The 27,067-nt window shown below is 46.5% G+C and overlaps 1 protein-coding gene across 3 annotated transcripts in view; it reads right to left on the bottom strand.

Moving 5' to 3' along the window:
* LOC138258845 (SRSF protein kinase 3-like) overlaps positions 1–27,067 on the bottom strand; it is a 119,442-nt gene that overhangs the window by 31,778 nt on the left and 60,597 nt on the right. For all 3 annotated transcript variants that reach the window (XM_069206122.1, XM_069206123.1, XM_069206124.1), the window contains exons 4-6: positions 26,761–26,848; positions 22,453–22,539; positions 17,769–17,876 (exon numbers count right to left, since the gene is read on the bottom strand). In XM_069206122.1, coding sequence (XP_069062223.1) covers positions 17,769–17,876; positions 22,453–22,539; positions 26,761–26,848 — 283 coding nt within the window. The remainder of the gene's footprint in view (positions 1–17,768; positions 17,877–22,452; positions 22,540–26,760; positions 26,849–27,067) is intronic.

Below are 27,067 nucleotides of genomic sequence, written 5' to 3'. Positions count from 1 at the left end.
TGGTCCCCAGGACACGTGTCCTACAGAAGAAGGTCACTGTCAACCTTTGACTCTTGGGTTAATCGCATCATCAGTGGCAAATCATTGCAGCCAACGTACAAGAGCATCATGGGAATTTGGATATGGAACTGTCTTGTGATTGGTTGCCAGAGAGAGGTTTGCAAGCATCCTGGCTCCAGGATGGAGATTCCTTTCCTCACATTCTGATACAATATTTGCTGATTTCATTGGAAGTTTGTGAATTTGAGGAAAGAGAACCTTCATGAAGCCTTTCCTTTTAATTTTCGCTTTGAGATGCATACCAACTAATCCAACCTGGCGAAAGCCATTTTTGGTGAAAGTCAATGTTCAGCTGTTATTCCTTTGTTGCCCTCTTTTTACTCATGCAGGTCATTTGAACCCGCCCCCTTTATTTTCTCCCAATCGTTAACAAGTCAGGGGTTCTTCCCCGAGGCCTCGGTTCCTTTTCACCCTCATTTACTTCCGACCTTCCTTTTCCATTTTTTATTTTCCCTGCCCTTTCTTCCTCCTTTTTGTCCTGTGCCTTTCTGGTCATGTAAACCCCTCCCTCCTCCACTGTTTATGTTTTTTTACCGTCCTTTTTTTAGGTGAAGCCTACCAGACCAAAGCCATATTGGAGACATACTGAAAGCTTCCCTGGAATGCATTCCACCCATTCCTTTTCATTGGCTTTGTGGTTTGTAACTCACATTTGCCTACTTTCTATTTGCTAGCTTTATTTGTTTAGGCTGTCAAGCTAGAGTTTGTCCCTCCCGTGGAGCACAGCTTGTTTACTACCTCTCTGACTGGCTCCTTGTATTCTTCCATGAGTGCTTGCTTTCTGGGAACTCTTTTTCTCTTTTCCGTGAAGCATTCCATGATAGTACATGTGTTTTCCTTTGTTTCCGCTTTTATGCTAGTTCACAGCAGTAAACATTATGTATTTCTTAAAAAGTATTTCCTGCCTCCTTTCTTTCTGCTTGACTGGTTTTACTTATCTCTGTCACCACCAGTACATCAGTCTTGCATGCCTGTGAGGAACAATGTTCCATCTACTAGATTGTTTACTTTAAACAATCTTCCTCATTTTCACGTCCATGCTAGAGACGCTGGAAGCAGGGGAATACTCAGCGCCTTGAGACCCTATGGGTGAGTAGTGCGCTCTAAAAATATATGATTGATTGAAGAGGGGATTCTGGAATTCAGAAGATATCAAACAATAAACAGGCCTTTACATTTAGTTTTTTTCTTGTCACATTTGAGGTGAATTCAAATATAAAGTTCAAATGTCAGGCGCTGTCTTCCAGGGGAGCTGGGTGGTTACTTTTCTTTCCCTGACTGCAAAGTGAGAGGATGTATGTGACAATCTTGCTGAGGTCTAGGGTTGTGAAAAGAAAGGCTGTGGGATGTCATTTTTCTTTAGCACACAACAAAATGTAAAATCCAGTAAATGAACTGCACAAATATTTCAGAACATATTGGAATTAGAAAAGCACAAATGAAGCACATTTTTTGTTATTGTGAAGTGTGGTGGAAACAAATATTTTAATACAATCAAAACACATAAATTCACTAGGTGATGCTGATCTCCACACATTATTGTTTGTGCATTGTATAGTATTATCAGTAAAACTGCATAAATGTTAAGGTAATTTCAATTAAAACTGTGTTGTCTGTAATGCCAGTGCACTAAGACACCATGCAGACTCCATTCTACTCTACACCATTCTACACCACTCCACATACAACACTCTGTGTCATTCCACTCTATGACACTCTACTCCACTCTTTGCCATTCTATGGCTCTACTATTTTATGACACTCTACTCCACTCTATGCCACTCCATTCTTCACCACTCCACTCTACACCATGGCACTCTATGCTACTCCACTCTACAACACTCCACGTTACTCCATGGCACTCTATGGCACTCTTCTCCACTTTACATGACTCCACTCTACGCCACTCTACTTTATTCCATTTGACTCTATGCCATTCCACTACATGACACTTTCTTCACTCTATGCAACTCCACTCCACGCTACTCTACGGCACTCTATGCCACTCCACTCTATGCCACTCTACTCCACTTTATGCCACTCCACTCCACAAAACTCTACCACGCTTCACTCTACTCCACTCCACTGCACTGTATTCCAGTCCATGCCACTCCGCTCTACTCTGATCCATTCTGCACCGCTCCAGTCTGTGCCACTCCACTCTTCGACACTCTACTCTACTTTATGCCACTCCACTCTACCCCTTCACTCTTCTCCACTCCACTCCACTGCACTATATTCCAGTCTATGCCACTACGCTCTACTATGATCCATTCTGCACCGCTCCACTCTATGCCACTCTATTCTGTGATGCACTACCCCACTCAGCTCCACTTCATTCTGACACTCTATGGCACTCCACTCTATGCCATTCTGCTTCACTCTAAGCCACTCTATTCCACTCTACACCACTCCACTCTATGCCACTCTATGCCAGGCTACAATACTCTAGTCTAAGCCACTCCACCCTATGCCACTCTACACTACTCCACTCTAAGCCATTCCACTCTATAACACTCTCCTCCACTCTACAACACCATATCCACTCTATGCCACTCTGCAACCCTCCTCGCTACTCCATTCTACTCCAGTCTATGTCACTCCATTGTAGGCTACTCCATGCCAATTCACTCTACGAGACTCCAATTAACACCAGTTTCCTCTACTCCATGACACTTCTCTCTATGCCACTCCACACTATGACACCCTACTTTATAACACTCCACTCTATGACACTCTCCACACTACTTTACTCCACTCTATGCTTCTCCACTGTATGCTGCTCCACTCAACGTAACTCCACTCCACGCCACTTCTCTCCACTCTACTCCACTTTACAACACTCCACTCTAATACACTCTACCGCATTCCAAGCCACTCCACTCTAGGACACACTACTTCACTCTACTCAACTCCACTGTATACACTCCACACTACTCCACTCTACGGCACTCTACTCCATTCTATCCCACTCCACTCTACCACAGTCCACACCGCTCTATGCTGCTGCACTCCACTCTATGACACTCTACTCCAGTGGTTCCTGTTAGACGTGGCAGCTTTTTGTCTTGTCTCCCCTGTCTTTTTGCCTTCTGACCTCCTGGTTTTGGACTCTGTTTTTGCTGGTTTATTGTCTCTGCGCACTTTACCACTGCTAATCAGTGCTAAAGTGCAAGTGCTCCCCATATAAATTGTACTGTGGATTGGTTTATCCATAATTGGCATATTTGATTTACTGGTAAATCCCTAGTAAAGTGCACTAGAGGTGCCCAGGGCCTGTAAATCAAATGCTACTAGTGGGCCTGCAGCACTGGTTGTGCCACCCACATAAGTAGCTCTGTAATCATGTCTCAGACCTGCCACTGCAGTGTCTGTGTATGCCGTTTTGACTGTAACTTCGATTTGGCAAGTGTACCCAATTGCCAGGCCTAAACCTTCCCTTTTCTTACATGTAAGGCACCCCTAAGGTAGGCCCTAGGTAGCCCCAAGGGCAGGGTGCAGTGTATGGTTAAGGTAGGACATATAGTAATGTGTTTTATATGTCCTGACAGTGAAATATTGCTAAATTCGTTTTTCACTGTTGCAAGGCCTGTCCCTCTCATAGGTTAACATGGGGGCTACCTTTAAATCTGATTAAAGTGTAGATTCCCTTTGGGAGCGGATGGACATGTGGAGTTTGGGGTCTCTGAGCTCACAATTTAAAAATACATCTTTTAGTAAAGTTGATTTTAAGATTGTGCGTTTGAAAATGCCACTTTTAGAAAGTAGGCATTTTCTTGCTTAATCCATTCTGTGACTCTGCCTGTTTGTGGATTCCTTGTATGGGTCAGTTTGACAGTTGGGCTGTTCCCACCTCTCCTCTAGACAGCGACACAAAGGGGGCTGAGGTGTAGCCTGCATATCCTGATGAGCCATCTGTGCTGGAGGGGAGGGGAGGAGTGGTCCCTCACACCTGAAAGGACTGTGCTTGCCCTCACACAATGCCGTCTCTGACCCCCTGGTAAGTGTCTGGGGCCTGGCCTGGACAAATAAGGATCTTGCAAACACTTGAGACTTTGCTTTGAAGTTTGCCAACTTCAAAGGCAGAACTGGGTATAAGAAGAAGACCCAAAACCCCAGATTTTTAGAATCTTTCTGGAATCAAGAGGAACCTCTGCCCAGGAGAAGAGCTTAAGAGCTGAAGGAGGAGTACTGTCCCTTTGCTGTGTTGCTTTGCTGGACTGGCTTGTAGTTGCTGCTTCTGCCTGAAAAGAGTGCAAAGGGTGAACTTTGCTGTGTGTCCTGCTTGAGAAAATTCTCCAAGGGCTTGGAGTAGAGCTTGCCTCCTGTTGGAAGTCTCAGGGGCACCAAAGACTTCAGTTTCCTCGACCTGCAGCACTGGGAACTGTGTGTTTTGTGCTGTTCAAAAGGAGAAACCACTGCAATGCCGCCAACGATGCCGCTGGCCTGCACCGTTACATGCCGATGCCACACGGAGTCACATTGCCCCGCTTCGCACCTCGACCCTGGTCTCACCGACGCCGTCATCGGACGACTTCACCGAGCCGCTGCTTGCACCGCGACCTGTGGGCCCCGCACTCCGGCATCACCTGCTCACACCGCAGCCTGGGCATCCCCGACGACGACGCTCTTGCTAACACCGGCGCCGCTGCCTGCACCGTGGCCTGTGGACACCGCTCGTGAGGTACACGAAGCACCGCAGCCCCGGTCCACCGACGCCAGCACCATCGACTCCTGTGTCGTCCCCAGGCATCCCGCCTGCACCGTGGCCTGTGGACACCACTCGTGAGGGTCGCGAAGCACTGTCCCGTCCCGCACCGCTGGCTTGGGCCTACAGATGACAGCGCTTCCGCAACTCCGACGCCGCTCCCTGCACCGTGACCTGTGGGCACCGCACATTGCACCGCCCCGCTTCACACCGCAGCCCTGGTCTCACTGCCGCTGCTGGATGCCGTCACCGAGCCGTTGCCTGCACCGTGACCTGTGGGCACCGCACGCCGCATCATCCCACTTCAAACCGCAGCCCCGACACCATCCCTGCCAGCGTACCTGATTTCATCAGCTCGGAGTTCGATCCCCGAGGTGCGTGACTTCAAGGACCCGACGTCTCCTGCACCGACTCCGAAACTGACGCCGCTCACCGCGAGGATCACAACGCTGTGCGAATCCAAGGTACTGTACTGTTTGTGGGTCTTCCCGACACCGCAGCTGCCCCACGACGCTGAGGCCAGCCTGAACTTTTGGTTTTGTTGTTCACAACGCTGTGATAGCCCCAGGTGAAGTTATCGACTTCAAGGAACTGTATTGTTAAGCACATCTTGCAGCATTCATATTTTTATTACTGTATGTTGGATTTTTTTATCGTATTTGGTCTTGTTTTATATAGATAAATATTGGCTATTTTTCTAAAACTGGTGTGGTGTCCTTTTGTAGTGTTTTCACTTATTACTGTGTGTTATGTGCAAATGCTTTACACATTGCTTCTGAGATAAGCCTGACTGCTCGTGCCAAGCTACCAAGGGGGTGAGCAGGGGTTATCTGAGCGGGTATCTCCCTTATCCTGACTAGAGTGAGGGTCCCTACTTGGAGAGGGTGCAAACTGATTGCCAACTAGAGACCCCATTTCTAACAGGTCCCAACCTGTGGTCCGAGGGCCACTGGGGGTTTGTGAAGCCTCATCAGGGGGTCTGCTACTGTTTAGAAAATTAAATAATATAAGAAATTAGGTCTCCAGCTTTCAGTAATAACTCAGTAGGGGGTCTCAGGTTTCCACTAATTATCCAGTGGGGGTCCCTGAGTTTCAGTAATGATGAAGTGGGGATCTAAAAAAGTCAAAAGGTGGGGAACCACAGCTCTACTCGATTCTATCCCACTCCACTCTACCACACTCTACGCCTCCCTATACTGCTGAACTCCACTCTATGCCACTCTACTGTAAGGCACTCTGCTCCACTCTATGCCACTTTATGCCCCTCCACTCTACTCCATTCTATACCACTCCACTCTCCCACACTCTACTCCTCCCTATACTGCTGCACTCCACTCTATGCCACTCCACTGTAAGGCACTCTGCTCCACTCTATGCCCCTTTATGCACCTCCACTCTATGACACTCCACTCTACGCCACTCCATGCAACTTCACTCCCCACTACTGCACTCTACGCTACTCTACTCCACTCTATGCCACTCCTTTATACCACGCCACTCTATAACACTCTACAACACTTCACTTTACAACAGTCATCTCTACGACACTCTACTCTATATCTCTCCACTCTGTCTCTCCATTCTATGGTACTCCACTCTACAAAATGCTACTCAACTCTACTGCAGTCCTCTTTATGACACTCGACTCCTTTCTTTGCCATTCCCCTTCACGACACTTTACTCTACGTTATTCCACTATATGCCACTCTATGCCTGTCTATGCTACTCCACTGTATGACACTCAAATACACTCTATGCCACTCCACTCCACTCTACTGTATGCTACTCCACAACACTTCACTCTACGTTACTCCGCTCAATGCCACTCCTCGCCATGCCAATGCGCTCTAGGACACTTGGTTATATGACACTCCACTCTACGACACTCTCCACACCACTTTACTCTAGGCCACTCCACTGTATGCCTCTCCACTCTATGCCTCTCCACGCTACGCCACTCCACTCTACTTTACTCCACTCTACTCTACTCCACTCTATGATACCCCACTCTACGGCATGGGGAGATCTGAACTCAATCTGGAGAGACTAAAGAAAATAAACCTAGCAAATGGAAACTGTAAGGAAATGCCTCCTTGGCATGGTTGCCCCCTGACTTTTTGCCTTTGCTGATGCTATGTTTACAATTGAAAGTGTGCTGAGGGCTGCTAACCAGGCCCCAGCACCAGTGTTCTTTCCCTAACCTGTACTTTTGTATCCACAATTGGCAGACCCTGGCATCCAGATAAGTCCCTTGTAACTGGTACTTCTAGTACCAAGGGCCCTGATGCCAAGGAAGGTCTCTAAGGGCTGCAGCATGTCTTATGCCACCCTGGAGACCTCACACTCAGCACAGACACACTGCTTGCAGCTTGTGTGTGCTAGTGAGGACAAAACAAGTAAGTTGACATGGCACTCCCCTCAGGGTGCCATGCCAGCCTCTCACTGCCTATGCAGTATAGGTAAGACACCCCTCTAGCAGGCCTTACAGCCCTAAGGCAGGGTGCACTATACCATAGGTGAGGGTACCAGTGCATGAGCATGGTACCCCTACAGTGCCTAAACAAAACCTTAGACATTGTAAGTGCAGGGTAGCCATAAGAGTATATGGTCTGGGAGTCTGTCAAACACGAACTCCACAGCACCATAATGGCTACACTGAAAACTGGGAAGTTTGGTATCAAACTTCTCAGCACAATAAATGCACACTGATGCCAGTGTACATTTTATTGTAAAATACACCACAGAGGGCACCTTAGAGGTGCCCCCTGAAACTTAACCGACTGTCTGTGTAGGCTGACTAGTTCCAGCAGCCTGCCACACCAGAGACATGTTGCTGGCCCCATGGGGAGAGTGCCTTTGTCACTCTGAGGCCAGTAACAAAGCCTGCACTGGGTGGAGATGCTAACACCTCCCCCAGGCAGGAGCTGTGACACCTGGCGGTGAGCCTCAAAGGCTCACCCCTTTGTCACAACCCAGCAGGGCACTCCAGCTTAGTGGAGTTGCCCGCCCCCTCCGGCCACGGCCCCCACTTTTGGCGGCAAGGCTGGAGGGAACAAAGAAAGCAACAAGGAGGAGTCACTGGCCAGTCAGGACAGCCCCTAAGGTGTCCTGAGCTGAAGTGACTCTAACTTTTAGAAATCCTCCATCTTGCAGATGGAGGATTCCCCCAATAGGGTTAGGATTGTGACCCCCTCCCCTTGGGAGGAGGCACAAAGAGGGTGTACCCACCCTCAGGGCTAGTAGCCATTGGCTACTAACCCCCCAGACCTAAACACGCCCTTAAATTTAGTATTTAAGGGCTACCCTGAACCCTAGAAAATTAGATTCCTGCAACTACAAGAAGAAGGACTGCCTAGCTGAAAACCCCTGCAGAGGAAGACCAGAAGACGACAACTGCCTTGGCTCCAGAAACTCACCGGCCTGTCTCCTGCCTTCCAAAGATCCTGCTCCAGCGACGCCTTCCAAAGGGACCAGCGACCTCGACATCCTCTGAGGACTGCCCCTGCTTCGAAAAGACAAGAAACTCCCGAGGACAGCGGACCTGCTCCAAGAAAGGCTGCAACTTTGTTTCCAGCAGCTTTGAAAGAACCCTGCAAGCTCCCCGCAAGAAGCGTGAGACTTGCAACACTGCACCCGGCGACCCCGACTCGGCTGGTGGAGATCCAACACCTCAGGAGGGACCCCAGGACTACTCTGATACTGTGAGTACCAAAACCTGTCCCCCCTGAGCCCCCACAGCGCCGCCTGCAGCGGGAATCCCGAGGCTTCCCCTGACCGCGACTCTTTGAATCCAAAGTCCCGACGCCTGGGAGAGACCCTGCACCCGCAGCCCCCAGGACCTGAAGGACCGGACTTTCACTGGAGAAGTGACCCCCAGGAGTCCCTCTCCCTTGCCCAAGTGGAGGTTTCCCCGAGGAATCCCCCCCTTGCCTGCCTGCAGCGCTGAAGAGATCCCGAGATCTCTCATAGACTAACATTGCGAACCCGACGCCTGTTTCTACACTGCACCCGGCCGCCCCCGCGCTGCTGAGGGTGAAATTTCTGTGTGGACTTGTGTCCCCCCCGGTGCCCTACAAAACCCCCCTGGTCTGCCCTCCGAAGACGTGGGTACTTACCTGCAAGCAGACCGGAACCGGGGCACCCCCTTCTCTCCATTCTAGCCTATGCGTTTTGGGCACCACTTTGAACTCTGCACCTGACCGGCCCTGAGCTGCTGGTGTGGTGACTTTGGGGTTGCTCTGAACCCCCAACGGTGGGCTACCTTGGACCAAGAACTGAACCCTGTAAGTGTCTTACTTACCTGGTAAAACTAACAAAAACTTACCTCCCCCAGGAACTGTGAAAATTGCACTGTGTCCACTTTTAAAGTAGCTATTTGTGAATAACTTGAAAAGTATACATGCAATTGAAATGATTCAAAGTTCCTAATGTACTTACCTGCAATACCTTTCAAACAAGATATTACATGTTAAATTTGAACCTGTGGTTCTTAAAATAAACTAAGAAAAGATATTTTTCTATAACAAAACCTATTGGCTGGATTTGTCTCTGAGTGTGTGTACCTCATTTATTGTCTATGTGTATGTACAACAAATGCTTAACACTACTCCTTGGATAAGCCTACTGCTCGACCACACTACCACAAAATAGAGCATTAGTATTATCTATTTTTACCACTATTTTACCTCTAAGGGGAACCCTTGGACTCTGTGCATGCTATTCCTTACTTTGAAATAGCACATACAGAGCCAACTTCCTACATTGGTGGATCAGCGGTGGGGTACAAGACTTTGCATTTGCTGGACTACTCAGCCAATACCTGATCACACGACAAATTCCAAAATTGTCATTAGAAATTGATTTTTGCAATTTGAAAAGTTTTCTAAATTCTTAAAAGACCTGCTAGGGCCTTGTGTTAGATCCTGTTTAGCATTTCTTTTAGAGTTTAAAAGTTTGTAAAAGTTTGAATTAGATTCTAGAACCAGTTGTAGATTCTTAAAAAGTATTCCAACTTTTAGAAGCAAAATGTCTAGCACAGATGTGACTGTGGTGGAACTCGACACCACACCTTACCTCCATCTTAAGATGAGGGAGCTAAGGTCACTCTGTAAAATAAAGAAAATAACAATGGGCCCCAAACCTACCAAAATACAGCTCCAGGAGCTTTTGGCAGAGTTTGAAAAGGCCAACCCCTCTGAGGGTGGCAACTCAGAGGAAGAGGATAGTGACTTGGAGGAAAATTCCCCCCTACCAGTCCTATCTAGGGAGAACAGGGTCCCTCAAACCCTGACTCCAAAAATAATAGTCAGAGATGCTGGTTCCCTCACAGGAGAGACCAACACCTCTGAAATCACTGAGGATAACCCTAGTGAAGAGGACATCCAGTTAGCCAGGATGGCCAAAAGATTGGCTTTGGAAAGACAGATCCTAGCCATAGAGAGGGAAAGACAAGAGATGGGCCTAGGACCCATCAATGGTGGCAGCAACATAAATAGGGTCAGAGATTCTCCTGACATGTTGAAAATCCCTAAAGGGATTGTAACTAAATATGAAGATGGTGATGACATCACCAAATGGTTCACAGCTTTTGAGAGGGCTTGTGTAACCAGAAAAGTGAACAGATCTCACTGGGGTGCTCTCCTTTGGGAAATGTTCACAGGAAAGTGTAGGGATAGACTCCTCACACTCTCTGGACAAGATGCAGAATCTTATGACCTCATGAAGGGTACCCTGATTGAGGGCTTTGGATTCTCCACTGAGGAGTATAGGATTAGATTCAGGGGGGCTCAAAAATCTTCGAGCCAGACCTGGGTTGACTTTGTAGACTACTCAGTGAAAACACTAGATGGTTGGATTCAAGGCAGTGGTGTAAGTAATTATGATGGGCTGTACAATTTATTTGTGAAAGAACACCTATTGAGTAATTGTTTCAATGATAAACTGCATCAGCATCTGGTAGACCTAGGACCAATTTCTCCCCAAGAATTGGGAAAGAAGGCGGACCATTGGGTCAAGACAAGGGTGTCCAAGACTTCAACAGGGGGTGACCAAAAGAAAGGGGTCACAAAGACTCCCCAGGGGAAGGGTGATGAGACAACCAAAACTAAAAATAGTAAAGAGTCTTCTACAGGCCCCCAAAAACCTGCACAGGAGGGTGGGCCCAGAGCCTCTTCACAAAACAATGGGTACAAGGGTAAAAACTTTGATCCCAAAAAGGCCTGGTGTCATAGCTGTAAACAGCATGGACACCAAACTGGAGACAAGGCCTGTCCCAAGAAAGGTTCCACTCCAAACTCCCATCCAGGTAACACTGGTATGGCTAGTCTCCAAGTGGGATCAACAGTGTGCCCAGAGCAAATCAGGGTCCACACTGAAGCTACTCTAGTCTCTGAGGGTGGGGTGGATTTAGCCACACTAGCTGTCTGGCCGCCTAACATGCAAAAATACAGACAGCAACTCTTAATTAATGGGACTAGAATAGAGGGCCTGAGGGATAAGGTGCCAGTGTCACCATGGTGACAGAGAAACTGGTTTCCCCTGGCCAATACCTGACTGGAAAAACTTACACAGTCACCAACGCTGACAATCAGAGAAAAGTACATCCCATGGCAATGGTTACTTTAGAATGGGGAGGGGTCAATGGCCTGAAACAGGTGGTGGTCTCCTCAAATATCCCAGTGGACTGTCTGCTTGGAAATGACCTGGAGTCCTCAGCATGGGCTGAGGTAGAACTAAAAACCCATGCAGCCATGCTGGGTATCCCTGAACTGGTGTGTGTGAAAACAAGAGCACAATGCAAGGCACAGGGTGAACAAGTAGAGCTGGAGTCTGGAAGAATGGCCCAGCCTACCAAGAGGAAAGGAAAGTCAGTTGGGAAACCAACTGCAACACAGCAAAAGAAAGGGAACCTCTCTTCTCAGGAAGGAGTTCTGCCCTCTGAGGGAACTGAGCCTTTGGAGCTTGAACCTTATCAGGTTGAGCTCTTAGGCCCAGGGGGACCCTCAAGGGAGGAGCTGTGTAAGGGACAAGAAACCTGTCCCTCTCTTGAAGGCCTTAGGCAGCAAGCTGCTGAAGAGTCCAAGGGCAAGAAAAATGGAACACATAGGGTCTATTGGGAAGATGGACTCCTGTACACTGAGGCCAGAGACCCCAAACCTGGTGCCACTAGGAGAGTGGTAGTGCCTCAGCTGTTCAGAGAGTTCATCCTAACATTGGCCCATGACATTCCCCTTGCTGGACATTTGGGACAAACCAAGACGTGGGAGAGGCTAGTCAGCCACTTCTACTGGCCCAATATGTCCAACATGGTTAAGGAGTTTTGCCTCTCCTGCCCCACCTGTCAAGCCAGTGGTAAGACAGGTGGGCACCCAAAGGCCCCCCTCATTCCACTTCCAGTGGTGGGGGTCCCCTTTGAAAGAGTGGGTGTGGACATAGTTGGTCCACTGGAACCTCCCACAGCCTCAGGAAATATGTATATCCTGGTAGTAGTGGATCATGCTACCAGGTATCCTGAAGCTATTCCCCTTAGGTCGACTACTGCCCCTGCAGTAGCCAAGGCCCTCATTGGTATCTTTACCAGAGTGGGTTTCCCTAAGGAGGTGGTGTCTGACAGAGGTACCAACTTCATGTCAGCATACCTAAAACACATGTGGAATGAGTGTGGAGTGACTTACAAATTCACTACACCATACCATCCACAAACTAATGGCTTGGTTGAGAGATTCAACAAGACATTAAAAGGCATGATCATGGGGCTCCCAGAAAAACTCAAAAGGAGATGGGATGTCCTCTTGCCATGTCTGCTTTTCGCTTACAGAGAGGTGCCACAGAAGGGAGTAGGATTCTCACCCTTTGAACTTCTGTTTGGTCATCCTGTAAGGGGACCACTTGCTCTTGTTAAAGAAGGCTGGGAGAGACCTCTTCATGAGCCTAAACAAGACATAGTGGACTATGTACTTGGCCTTCGCTCTAGAATGGCAGAGTACATGGAAAAGGCAACCAAAAACCTTGAGGCCAGCCAACAGCTCCAGAAGTTTTGGTATGACCAAAAGGCTGCACTGGTTGAGTTCCAACCAGGGCAGAAAGTCTGGGTTCTGGAGCCTGTGGCTCCCAGGGCACTCCAGGACAAATGGAGTGGCCCTTACCCAGTGCTAGAAAGGAAGAGTCAGGTCACCTACCTGGTGGACCTGGGCACAAGCAGAAGCCCCAAGAGGGTGATCCATGTGAACCGCCTTAAGCTCTTCCATGACAGGGCTGATGTGAATCTGTTGATGGTAACAGATGAGGATCAGGAGGCAGAGAGTGAACCTCTCCCTGATCTTCTGTCATCAGACCCAAAAGATGGCACAGTAGATGGAGTGATCTACTCAGACACCCTCTCTGGCCAACAGCAAGCTGATTGTAGGAGAGTCCTACAACAGTTTCCTGAACTCTTCTCCTTAACCCCTGGTCAGACACACCTGTGTACCCATGATGTGGACACAGGAGACAGCATGCCTGTCAAGAACAAAATCTTTAGACAGTCTGACCATGTTAAGGAAAGCATCAAGGTGGAAGTCCACAAGATGCTAGAATTGGGAGTAATTGAGCGCTCTGACAGCCCCTGGGCTAGCCCAGTGGTCTTAGTCCCCAAACCTCACACCAAAGATGGAAAGAAAGAGATGAGGTTTTGTGTGGACTACAGAGGGCTCAATTCTGTCACCAAGACAGATGCTCATCCAATTCCTAGAGCTGATGAGCTCATAGACAAATTAGGTGCTGCCAAATTCCTAAGTACCTTTGACTTGACAGCAGGGTACTGGCAAATAAAAATGGCACCTGGAGCAAAAGAGAAAACAGCATTCTCCACACCTGATGGGCATTATCAGTTTACTGTTATGCCCTTTGGTTTAAAGAATGCCCCTGCCACCTTCCAAAGGTTGGTGAATCAAGTCCTTGCTGGCTTGGAGTCCTCTAGCACAGCTTATCTTGATGATATTGCTGTCTTTAGCTCCACCTGGCAGGATCACCTGGTCCACCTGAAGAAGGTTTTGAAGGCTCTGCAATCTGCAGGCCTCTCTATCAAGGCATCCAAATGCCAGATAGGGCAGGGAACTGTGGTTTACTTGGGCCACCTTGTAGGTGGAGGCCAAGTTCAGCCACTCCAACCCAAGATCCAGACTATTCTGGACTGGGTAGCTCCAAAAACCCAGACTCAAGTCAGGGCATTCCTTGGCTTGACTGGGTATTACAGGAGGTTTGTGAAGGGATATGGATCCATTGTGACAGCCCTCACTGAACTCACCTCCAAGAAAATGCCCAAGAAAGTGAACTGGACTGTGGAATGCCAACAGGCCTTTGACACCCTGAAACAAGCAATGTGCTCAGCACCAGTTCTAAAAGCTCCAGATTATTCTAAGCAGTTCATTGTGCAGACTGATGCCTCTGAACATGGGATAGGGGCAGTTTTGTCCCAAACAAATGATGATGGCCTTGACCAGCCTGTTGCTTTCATTAGCAGGAGGTTACTCCCCAGGGAGCAGCGTTGGAGTGCCATTGAGAGGGAGGCCTTTGCTGTGGTTTGGTCCCTGAAGAAGCTGAGACCATACCTCTTTGGGACTCACTTCCTAGTTCAAACTGACCACAGACCTCTCAAATGGCTGATGCAAATGAAAGGTGAAAATCCTAAACTGTTGAGGTGGTCCATCTCCCTACAGGGAATGGACTTTATAGTGGAACACAGACCTGGGACTGCCCATGCCAATGCAGATGGCCTTTCCAGGTTCTTCCACTTAGAAAATGAAGACTCTCTTGGGAAAGGTTAGTCTCATCCTCTTTCGTTTGGGGGGGGGGTTGTGTAAGGAAATGCCTCCTTGGCATGGTTGCCCCCTGACTTTTTGCCTTTGCTGATGCTATGTTTACAATTGAAAGTGTGCTGAGGCCTGCTAACCAGGCCCCAGCACCAGTGTTCTTTCCCTAACCTGTACTTTTGTATCCACAATTGGCAGACCCTGGCATCCAGATAAGTCCCTTGTAACTGGTACTTCTAGTACCAAGGGCCCTGATGCCAAGGAAGGTCTCTAAGGGCTGCAGCATGTCTTATGCCACCCTGGAGACCTCTCACTCAGCACAGACACACTGCTTGCAGCTTGTGTGTGCTAGTGAGGACAAAACGAGTAAGTCGACATGGCACTCCCCTCAGGGTGCCATGCCAGCCTCTCACTGCCTATGCAGTATAGGTAAGACACCCCTCTAGCAGGCCTTACAGCCCTAAGGCAGGGTGCACTATAGCATAGGTGAGGGTACCAGTGCATGAGCATGGTACCCCTACAGTGCCTAAACAAAACCTTAGACATTGTAAGTGCAGGGTAGCCATAAGAGTATATGGTCTGGGAGTCTGTCAAACACGAACTCCACAGCACCATAATGGCTACACTGAAAACTGGGAAGTTTGGTATCAAACTTCTCAGCACAATAAATGCACACTGATGCCAGTGTACATTTTATTGTAAAATACACCACAGAGGGCACCTTAGAGGTGCCCCCTGAAATTTAACCGACTGTCTGTGTAGGCTGACTAGTTCCAGCAGCCTGCCACACCAGAGACATGTTGCTGGCCCCATGGGGAGAGTGCCTTTGTCACTCTGAGGCCAGTAACAAAGCCTGCACTGGGTGGAGATGCTAACACCTCCCCCAGGCAGGAGCTGTGACACCTGGCGGTGAGCCTCAAAGGCTCACCCCTTTGTCACAACCCAGCAGGGCACTCCAGCTTAGTGGAGTTGCCCGCCCCCTCCGGCCACGGCCCCCACTTTTGGCGGCAAGGCTGGAGGGAACAAAGAAAGCAACAAGGAGGAGTCACTGGCCAGTCAGGACAGCCCCTAAGGTGTCCTGAGCTGAAGTGACTCTAACTTTTAGAAATCCTCCATCTTGCAGATGGAGGATTCCCCCAATAGGGTTAGGATTGTGACCCCCTCCCCTTGGGAGGAGGCACAAAGAGGGTGTACCCACCCTCAGGGCTAGTAGCCATTGGCTACTAACCCCCCAGACCTAAACACGCCCTTAAATTTAGTATTTAAGGGCTACCCTGAACCCTAGAAAATTAGATTCCTGCAACTACAAGAAGAAGGACTGCCTAGCTGAAAACCCCTGCAGAGGAAGACCAGAAGACGACAACTGCCTTGGCTCCAGAAACTCACCGGCCTGTCTCCTGCCTTCCAAAGATCCTGCTCCAGCGACGCCTTCCAAAGGGACCAGCGACCTCGACATCCTCTGAGGACTGCCCCTGCTTCGAAAAGACAAGAAACTCCCGAGGACAGCGGACCTGCTCCAAGAAAGGCTGCAACTTTGTTTCCAGCAGCTTTGAAAGAACCCTGCAAGCTCCCCGCAAGAAGCGTGAGACTTGCAACACTGCACCCGGCGACCCCGACTCGGCTGGTGGAGATCCAACACCTCAGGAGGGACCCCAGGACTACTCTGATACTGTGAGTACCAAAACCTGTCCCCCCTGAGCCCCCACAGCGCCGCCTGCAGAGGGAATCCCGAGGCTTCCCCTGACCGCGACTCTTTGAATCCAAAGTCCCGACGCCTGGGAGAGACCCTGCACCCGCAGCCCCCAGGACCTGAAGGACCGGACTTTCACTGGAGAAGTGACCCCCAGGAGTCCCTCTCCCTTGCCCAAGTGGAGGTTTCCCCGAGGAATCCCCCCCTTGCCTGCCTGCAGCGCTGAAGAGATCCCGAGATCTCTCATAGACTAACATTGCGAACCCGACGCCTGTTTCTACACTGCACCCGCCCGCCCCCGCGCTGCTGAGGGTGAAATTTCTGTGTGGACTTGTGTCCCCCCCGGTGCCCTACAAAACCCCCCTGGTCTGCCCTCCGAAGACGTGGGTACTTACCTGCAAGCAGACCGGAACCGGGGCACCCCCTTCTCTCCATTCTAGCCTATGCGTTTTGGGCACCACTTTGAACTCTGCAGCTGACCGGCCCTGAGCTGCTGGTGTGGTGACTTTGGGGTTGCTCTGAACCCCCAACGGTGGGCTACCTTGGACCAAGAACTGAACCCTGTAAGAGTCTTACTTACCTGGTAAAACTAACAAAAACTTACCTCCCCCAGGAACTGTGAAAATTGCACTGTGTCCACTTTTAAAGTAGCTATTTGTGAATAACTTGAAAAGTATACATGCAATTGAAATGATTCAAAGTTCCTAATGTACTTACCTGCAATACCTTTCAAACAAGATATTACATGTTAAATTTGAACCTGTGGTTCTTAAAATAAACTAAGAAAATATATTTTTCTATAACAAAACCTATTGGCTGGATTTGTCTCTGAGTGTGTGTACCTCATTTATTGTCTATGTGTATGTACAACAAATGCTTAACACTACTCCTTGGATAAGCCTACTGCTCGACCACACTACCACAAAATAGAGCATTAGTATTATCTATTTTTACCACTATTTTACCTCTAAGGGGAACCCTTGGACTCTGTGCATGCTATTCCTTACTTTGAAATAGCACATACAGAGCCAACTTCCTACAGAAACCCAGAAAATGTGATTTACAAACCACAAAGGCAAGCGATCGGCAGAAAGCATGCCAAGGTCAACTTTCTGACACTCCACAAGATGTCTTTTGCATAGCACACAACTGCGCTGTCTGGTAGGCTGTGACCTAAAAAGGCTTCTAGTCTGACAACGGCAGGCTCCGCAATGACAGCTTTACCTGTTGGCAAGGCCTTCCTCTTCCTCCCCACAAGTTAATTACCCTATGTACAGCATATTCTACCTATCTCTAATCAGGGCTCCATCCTCCCTCCAGCTGTAATTCACTGTCAGGCTTCTGGGACCGTACACAACCCAACCTTCCTGTTATTAGATATTCTCACAGCCCCACTCACCAGACCATGTCAAGTGCACACACATACCACCTACCGCTCTCCTGCTCAGACACTACAGCGTTCAGCTTCCACATGCCCTGATCGCTGTCTGCATTCACCCACTGTGGTGAGGACCACACTCACCTGCTGCAGGATCCTCTTGACACAGGGCAGGGGCAGGCCTTTCGGTCCATGGTTCCTCATCAGGTGCAGCAGAGGCGGCCCGAGCAGCTCAAAGACCAGGCACACATGTGGCTCTGTTATGGATTTCATAACCAAGGAAAAGCATCATTCCAACCCACATTTCACAGGAGCATCTTAACATCCTAATTGAGCGAGAGTCCCAGGTACCCATGATGCCAGGACAATGGTGGGCTCGGGCACCTGGTACCTTTCTCTGCTGTCACTTTGTATGTTTATATGTTTTTGGAAGAGTGAAACAGTGAAAGTGTTCTTTTCAGTAATAATAGCAACATTCCTAACAAGGGGTGAGACTTTGGTGGCTTCATAGTTTGGCTGAGGATGTTTGCTGTCTTAAGGCTACTGCTTACTTTTTTAAATGTGGCTTCATCCAAAAGATTAGTTTTAATTTGTGGATTTCCTTGGTTTGTCCCAGTGGTCATGGGACAGGAAACCATCTGACCTGGAGAGATCTTTAAAATTTAAACAAGTGAAGCTTTTTTCCTGGGTGAGGCTTTATACTCAAAGCCACAGTGAAACATGTTTGCAGAGTGCCTTGAAGCTGCATGCATTCAAGTGATGGCAGTATACTCAACACAACCTAACATAATAGGTCATTTTATCTTCAGTTGGCGCTATGCATGGATATTGGAATCATGCCTGATTAGTTCCTTTTATTGATACTGCCTGCACCATACATCATAAAGCCTCCCACCTGTCTGTAGCCAGGAGGTTGCAAGCCACCGACGGCTTAGGTGATGTGCCAGGCCACGAGCCAAGGGCCCTTACTGCTTCCCCCAGCCCCGGAGGGAGATGGCACACCGTCAAACACACACTTAGGGAGTTAGTAGTTGATTGCTTTGTAGTACATTATGTTTAAATGTGGTTTATATAAATAGGTGTAAACATAAAAAATGAGTTATTCTGATCTATACATCATCTGCTTGTTGGTGCGATAGGGTGTGCCTCTAACGTCATTTAAACATTTTAAATATTGCATTTCCAGCACAATGCTGCAGTACAATGGATCTAATGCACACAGAAGTGGCACAAAGAGAGACCCAGGCCCTACATGTGACAGTAATGTACAAATGGATTGCAGTTGGCTTCTGCTGCTGTTCGGCAATAGAGAGTCCCTTGCATCCCATAATTTGACCAATTTAGGGGCATATTTACAATGAGTTTGTGCCACCGTTGCTCGGGCAGCGTACTCAGGGCCTGATTTATGAAACGTTAGCGCTGCCTTTGCGTCGAAAACACAAAAGCGGCGCAAACTTACAAAATATAAGTATATTTATACTTTATATTTATATCCCAAGTATATTTTGTAAGTCTGCACCACTTTTGCGTAAAAAAATAACGCAAAGGCAATGCTGACTTTTCATGAATCAGGCCCGCAGTACTCTATATTTACTCTATATTTACAAGGTGACGCATTTGTCCCAATGCATCAGTTTTTGTAGACCTGCATAGGAAAATACCTGCTCTAGAACTGTCTGCTTCACGCAGATTTTAATGTATGCAGGGTAGACGTTTTACAAGTTTGTCAATGTGTGATGCATCTTTTAGATGGTTCGTGCTAAGCCTGGAATGCGTCTAAATGCTCATTCCTCTTCAACCCAGACGTAGGAAATGACAAAGTGGCTTGTCAATAGGAATCTGACCAGCAAAAGTCACTTTACACACAGTAATAAGTCATTAAATCACATCCCTGCTACTAACAGTAGGCCTACACATGTGACAATCATGTTTTAAGACCCCATGACCAACCTAGGACCATGGCACCTGAGATATCATCCTCCACTGCAGCAAGGTTATGTGACGTGTACTCCGTGTAAGGGACAGGGCAGGATTGTCACTACTCCATGGAGGAAGGGCTCCCCAAGTCCAGGCCTGCGTACTCCAAAGGACAACAGGTAAGTACACACATAAGGTAGGAAACACATGAATTGCCACTTTACATTACATTTACTTGTATCCACTCACATTAAAGTGCCACTCAACATGTCACACATACTTAGGTATCTTTGTACACAATAGTAGACTGGCCATTGTAAAGTGATACATAGCCACACTACATACTTATATGCTTTACTTCCAGGACCAATGGAATAGAGACCAAGATGAGTTGTACACTATTTCACACTCTTTTACATTGGTACCCACACATAAGGCTAGTTGCGTCAGTCAGAACTGACGCATCGTCTCAGTTTTTTGACACATTGCTGAAGTTGCACCTGTCGTAAGCCCAACTCCAGTAATGTGCCACTTTTGGGGCAGATGCATTGAAGCATCCTTCCCACAGATGCATCAGAATTTCTGGCACACCTTGGGGACTTGTGAGGTGATGGACCATACCATAAGTATGGAGCATCCATCTCACTGAATTTTGTCGTGGCGCAGCACAAGTTTTCATGATGCATCACTGCCGCAACACAGCGGTGCATCAATTCTTGCAACTTTGCCTCTTAGTGTGCTGAGCGTGGGGAGAGAGGAGACTGTGTTTAGAGATAATGCATGGGTTTAAAAAAAAACACTGCAGAGTTCCATGTGTGTCCAGCAGTTTTCAATAAACATTGAGAATTCCAAGATGACTCTGGTCCTGCTGGAGAGATGGATCTGTGTCTAGTGGCAGTCCCGACTCCCCATAAAACAGCACACAGGGTTAATGTGCCTGCTGCAAAGAATATGTACCATGCAAAACACAGAACTGTATTTAATGTGCTCAGTTGGTTACTGCTCTTGCACAGAGATCCTCTAATTCCTTGCAGTTCATAGGTTACAATCGTAACACAGCACAGTGACTTATGAACTGTCATGAAAGAGCTGCATGCAAGCTGCATGGTACAGGTTAGAACGTTATGTTTTCCCAAGTCTGTCATTATCCTAATGTTGCTAAAAAGGGTTAGTTTGAGTAGAAATGCATTCTTATTAGTAAAGCCAAACACAGCCACTGTGCTACATTTTAAATCCTGAGTTTTTGCTTCTCCAGATCAAACACTTTTAAAATATACTGCCTACGGGTATGGATGGCATGTGAACCCTACACTTTGTAATCCTTATTGTTTTATGTAAGATTTCCTGTACATTGATGTACACACATATGATCCTTTGTCTCTGTATAATGTGTTTGTGATGTAAAGTGCTCTGACACCCAACACTGGTAGGAATAGTGCTATAATCCAAATGAAATGCATGAGAGGGGGGCTATGGAGAGATGAGGGGCATTACTGGAGGGTGGCTGTGAGGCAATCCATGAAGAAGGAGGTCACTGTAGGAGGCCAAAAAATAGACTGTTGCACCAGGCGCCTCTAGAGCTGCAGCCGGCCCTGGTCTCCAGCATTTTGTGCTGTTTCACTTTGAATACGAAACAAATGAAAACAGGTAAGTGGAGCATCATGCGCAACCATGGTGTTGCAGTTGATGAAGCAGTCTTTCAGTGGTGCCGCAGCACCATGCTGTTGTAATTGACGAGAGGTTTCTTGTAATATACGTAGGCCGTATTTATGCGCTTTGTGGCGCATGGCAGTGCAGCAAAGCAAGTCACCTTGCAGCGCTCTCCAGCGTCTCAGGGAAAGGGCAGGAATGTGCTGTATTTATCCAATAAGGCTCATTCCTGTCCTTTCCCTCTGCGCTGGCGTCATTGTGACCACCAAGTGCAAACGCAGGGACCCTTCCTCCATAATGCAAGGGTTCCTATGTTGAATGCAGGACTGTTCTTGTGCAGGAAGAGAAGCCTTCCTGTACAAAAACAATACGGAGAGGCTTTTTCCTCTTTCTGTGTGTGCTGCAGGATGCAGCACAAATAGAAAGAGTTAAAAACGAGGTCCTCGTTACGCCTCTCCTGGGAGGCGTATCTTTTTGGCTCATTCCCAGGTTTTACAAGTTCTTGTAAATCTGGAAATGCATCAAAATCAATGGTTGTTGCGTGGGAACATCCACACAACACCTATGGAAACACTTCCCTTGTGCAGAGTAATGTAACACAGCGATTTGTGCTGCGTTACAATAATTGAGATGTATTACACCACGCTGGGCCACGCAAGGTGGTCTTGCATGGCTACATTAATGTCATGTAAGGTTTGCATTGCCCTTGCACCACGTTGCGTGCAAACCAGGCCATAAATATGCTCCCTAATGTCAGGTCTTAAAGAGGCCATCCAGTGTACAGAAAAAACTGCTCTGTTTGCCTCCAGCTGCACATCCAACAATCACCAGCAATAGACTTTCTAGAATGTTCCTTTGTTTGATGACGTCAGCTGGGGTTTCGAGATGTATTGTGACCTCATTCACTGGCTGGAGTATTTAATAGGGAGAGTGATCTCTGCTGTGTTTTAAATCCTCTCTCTGCCATACTTGAGTCCGCCCCGGGGGTCTATAGATCTCTCCTCTCCCTTGTCTGCCAGGAGAGCTCCTGGCTCAGTTAAACCCCAGCCCGGGGTCCCTTAGTTCATTCCAACTTTTAGGGCCTGATTTACATATCAGCGGATGGAATACTCTGTCACAAGCCTGACAGATATCCCATCCACCGTATTACGATGCCCACGGATATCCTAATACGACGGACAGGATATCCGTCACATTTGTGAAAGAGCATTCGCCTGCACCAACGTCTAAATCAGGACCTGAGTCTTGGCGGAAGGATATGAAGGCCGTTCTCGCCGATTAATTTGAAGTCGTCCATCAGGTGGATGATATGGTCGCCATGGCCCTCCTTCTTCCTCGCGCCGTTCACCTGTGATGGAGAATCAGTAATACACATGTTTAATGAGCAGGGATTCATTCAAACGCTTGATACTCATTAATATAAATGATAATGATCAACAACAACAATAATACAAATACTGACAAATATTATTATTATTATTATTATTATTATTAATAATAATAATAATAATAAAAATAATTTAATAACAATAATACAAATACTGATACATATTATTATTATTATTATTATTAATATTAATAATAATAATGTAATAACAACAACAATATAAATACTGATACATATTATTATTAATAACAATAATAATAATGTTATAATAATAACAGCATCAATAATATTAATAACAATATTAACAACACTACAATAATACTAATAATAACAACAATAATAATAGTAATAATAATAATAATAGTAGTTTTAGTTATTATTATTATTGTCATTATTATTATTATCAATGGTATTATTGTCATTATTATTATTATTATTGTTAGGTATAATAATAATAATAATAATAATAATAATGCCATTAACAATAACATTAACAATAATATTAAAAAGAATGACAATAATAATAATAATAATAATAATAATAGTTTCAGTTATTATTATTAATGCTATTGTTATTATTAATAATGTCATTATTATTATTAGTATTAATGGTATTAACAATGTTATTATTATTATTATTATCATTGTTATGTATAATAATAATAATAATAATAATAATGCCATTAATAATAACATTAACAATAATATTAAAAAGAATGACATTAATAATAATAATAATAATAATAATAATAATAATAGTTTAAGTTATTATTATTAATGTCATTATTATTAGTAGTAGTATTAATGGTAATATTAATGTTATTATTATTATCATTACTATGTATAATAATAATAATACTTATAATAATTACATTAATGACAATAATAACTAAAACTACTATTTTTATTGCTGCTATATTGACACTTTTTAAGTGCATCATTCACCCGAGCAGTCTCCTGCTGATCAAAAAAATAGAAGCCCAACTGCCCCTGTCCACTGAGAAGAAAGACATTGCACTAGGAAGAGCCAAGTTTTTAAGTTTTTGTGAAATCTTAGATGGTAGATCCCACACGTCGGCCAAGTGGGGGTCACTTGTGCTCCTTGGACCCAGAAAGCGTGATCTCCCCACTTAAAGTGGTCTAACTTTGGGCACTTCAAAAAGTAGCTGCGAGGCCGGGCTTATCCTTGAGGGATGTAACCGTTAGATTGGGGGGGGGCACCCACAGAATATTGCTGCATCAGCCGAGGGGATTTAAACAGGATCCTTCAGTCACTGGAAGCCAGTAAAGATGGAGAAAGTGGCCAGGTATCTGGTCAAACTTCTCCAATCTCAAAAGAATCCTTATCAACACTTTTGTAATTTGTTCAAAGTCGCGGGTGGTGCTGCTTCAGTCGTTTCCGAACTCTACCCTAGAATACAGAAAAGCACTGAAAAGGAAATCGAGGATCTTAAGCTAGGCTTTGTAGGGCGCCTGGTTGTTTAATAAGTGAAAGAAGAGTCTGGTTTCTCAGCACCTCTCTTGGTTCAGTGGCTAGACCCAGAGAGATAATCGGACGCTACCACCCCATTTACTCATTGCTGGGTCTGGTAGCTCAGGGGATCAATGCACTCACTCCAGGAGTCTGTGTTTGATCTCATAGTCACAGGTTCAAATCCTCAAGGGTCGACTCAGCGTCAGCAGGCAGCATGCACACACGATTTTATGCAATGTCGATTTATTCTGGCTGAGCATGGTCTCCATTTAATACAGAATAAGCTTTTATGAATTTCTTTCCATTCATGGACGAGTTGACTGAAGAGCCTAGGAATGGTGTAAAAAGTAAGGTCTTTAAATTAAAAGTAAATGTGGCTTTTATACGCACAAAATGTCATATTATACCTGCGTAGCAAATGAACAAGAGGTTGCAAATCAGGGTTAAAAAGCAGGTGGGAGATAAGATTCCAAGGTGCGCCTACTCAACAGTGGGTTTACGTTCATATTGAAATAAATATCATTGTACAGTTGGGTTCTCCCCAAGGAGATGGACTTCACCCGGTGGATGACTGTTTCTCAAGCTGCTCATTGCTCAGTAAGGATCGTTTGGTCGATGGTGTCAAGCGGGTTGGTAAGATCCAACGGATCGCCGTTCCACCACTGCCACCATCTTCTGTTATTTGCAGGTCTCCTGCGACAGCTGTCGGTCACTACTGATTCAGTGCCCGTCCCAGGGCAGTAGAGCTGTGAAGCTGTGAGGTCATGGTTTCCTTCAAATGTTTTACAGTCTAGAGAAGTTAGGAAATTGACCTAAAACTGGCTGGATTATTAGCAACAAGCCTATTTGTTTTAAGAATCGCTGCCTTTGAGGCTCTTAAAGTTAACTTAATCTCACCCACTACTAAAAGAAAGGTTCAGTATCTTAGTTAAGTAAAAGCTACTTTGTTTGCTGCAGATTAAATAATCCATCCAGACAAACGTCTAGGTAGGTAGGTAGTTCTTCACAATTCATGACAGGTCACAGTTGAAATGTATCAATGCTTCAACTATCGATTGTGCCTTTTAACCCGTCACTGCTCCCGAGGCAGTTTTTATCAGTATGTCATCATGTATCAGTCTGATTTTGTAAAACAAAGGGGAAGGGACTACCCCATCATTCCCTGTCATTTGCTCAGGTATCCATAAGGTTGGATTTGCTAGAGACTTCAATGTTCTGAAAATGTCCACAATTAATTCAAGGTGATATTGTCGCTGCCTATTTAACCCAAGATGCTCCATGGAGCGAGTGATGGGTGCCACCCCCAGGCCTGAGAGCTGCCCTGGCTCAAAGCAACACAACTGGAAAGACTTATCTAGTTGCTCATGTGAGATGAGCCCTAGCTCCACCTGTGCTGAGGTACTCTTGAGATAGCCTCTGCTTTGATCTTCTGAGTGCCACCATTGCCCCAAGTATTTCTTACGGCAAAAACTTGGTACCTGTTTTTGCAAATCCGGCTCTCCATCCTCGCAGCAGATCAAAAAAACGGATACTCTAGTTCCAGAAATGTACTTTTGCGGTAGAATGTAAGAAGGGCCAGTGGAAATTTGAAGGAGCAGGTTCCTTTGGTGGTCCTTAGGTTTCTCTTCTGAAAACACTTCGTGAACAGCGACTCCTGAGATTTAGGGCTGGTTCTGGTCCCAGCTCTGAAGTGAAGCCAAAGAGGTTAAAGTTGATTCTCTAGACCCCGTATCCTGTATGTTCTCACGAACTCGGTGACCTTGTTCTTGGGGTTCACTTCCGGAGATCGCTGGTGAGACCAGTGGCTGACGCGCTGCGAGGGAATCATCCGTTCCACTAAAAGATGAAATACATACTCCCAATATGGCGTCTCAGTGCAGATCTTGGCAGACTAGCCTGCTGGGTTACAGGAGTATTTATGTCACCATGATGCCAGTCTTTCGGAGGTGGCAGTACATCGTTAAAAATCCTAAAACTCCTGTGAGACTATCGAGCTCTTAAAGGGTATTCCCTAATCTAAGGAGCTTGAATCTAGGATAGTCGCGCTAGAGAGATAGGGTCAGATGTACTTAGGGACTGGTTTGCAATTACCAAATATGGAATGTTTGTGATTCGCTATTTTGTAATCCTGAGCACCAATGTAGTAATGTATGTTTCACAAAGTGGGTCAGAAACAGACCTACCTCATTAATAGTCATGAGGTAAGTCTCACTTTGCAACCCATTGGGAATCGCAAAAATCACCTGCTCCCCACAGAAGAGGGATGGGGTGTAGTTAATAAAAATAACACCCTCCATACGCACAGGCTCAAAGGTGAGGCACAGTCCACTGGACCAGTGCAGTGATGCTGTCCTGGCCACTCTTGTGCCCTCCTCTCTGGTGCCGGACAGCTAGAGAGAGAGACTGTTCTGCTCAGGGTTGGGCCCAGGTGAAGGCTGGCCAATGATGTGAGCTCTCAGGGATGGGTCCATAGTCGCAGAGGGTGTGAAAGAGCTGCAAATGTGAAATACAGAGTTGTTCAAGCAGGGGGTCTCAACTTATGCTTCACCCAGGGCCCCCAAAAGCCTTAAGATGTCCTTGGTTACCGAAACATTTGTTTTCATCTGCCTTCACTTTGCCGTAGCATCTTCGACCTGTCCTCCTCACTGTCAAGGATTTAAAGACCATGACGTCAGAAGTAGGCGTCTGATTGTGGAAACGTTGCTTACGCATTGGAGCAGCGTCACCTCGTCCAGGGCCGCCTCGAGGAACTTTCCTCCACTCTTCGCGACTTTCACAGCGACGAAGCGCTTCTTTCTGGAACAGATTAGACACATTCAAACATAAGAACATGATGGTTCAAAAAATAAAGGATGTCAGTCAGTGGGTCATTCACGTTCATTTCACGACCATGCCCATAAAACAAAAAAACAATAAACATGCTACAAGGAAGCATTTAAGAACATTTAAAAACATCTTACAGTGAGCCTTTCCCATCAAATTTCCCAATAAAACCCCACCATTCTCCCCAATATT

Source organism: Pleurodeles waltl, chromosome 9, assembly GCF_031143425.1.
Source record: "Pleurodeles waltl isolate 20211129_DDA chromosome 9, aPleWal1.hap1.20221129, whole genome shotgun sequence".
NCBI lineage: Eukaryota > Metazoa > Chordata > Amphibia > Caudata > Salamandridae > Pleurodeles > Pleurodeles waltl.
The sequence above is the reverse complement of the archived record's forward strand: the minus strand, read 5'-3'. Positions and strand labels throughout refer to the sequence as shown.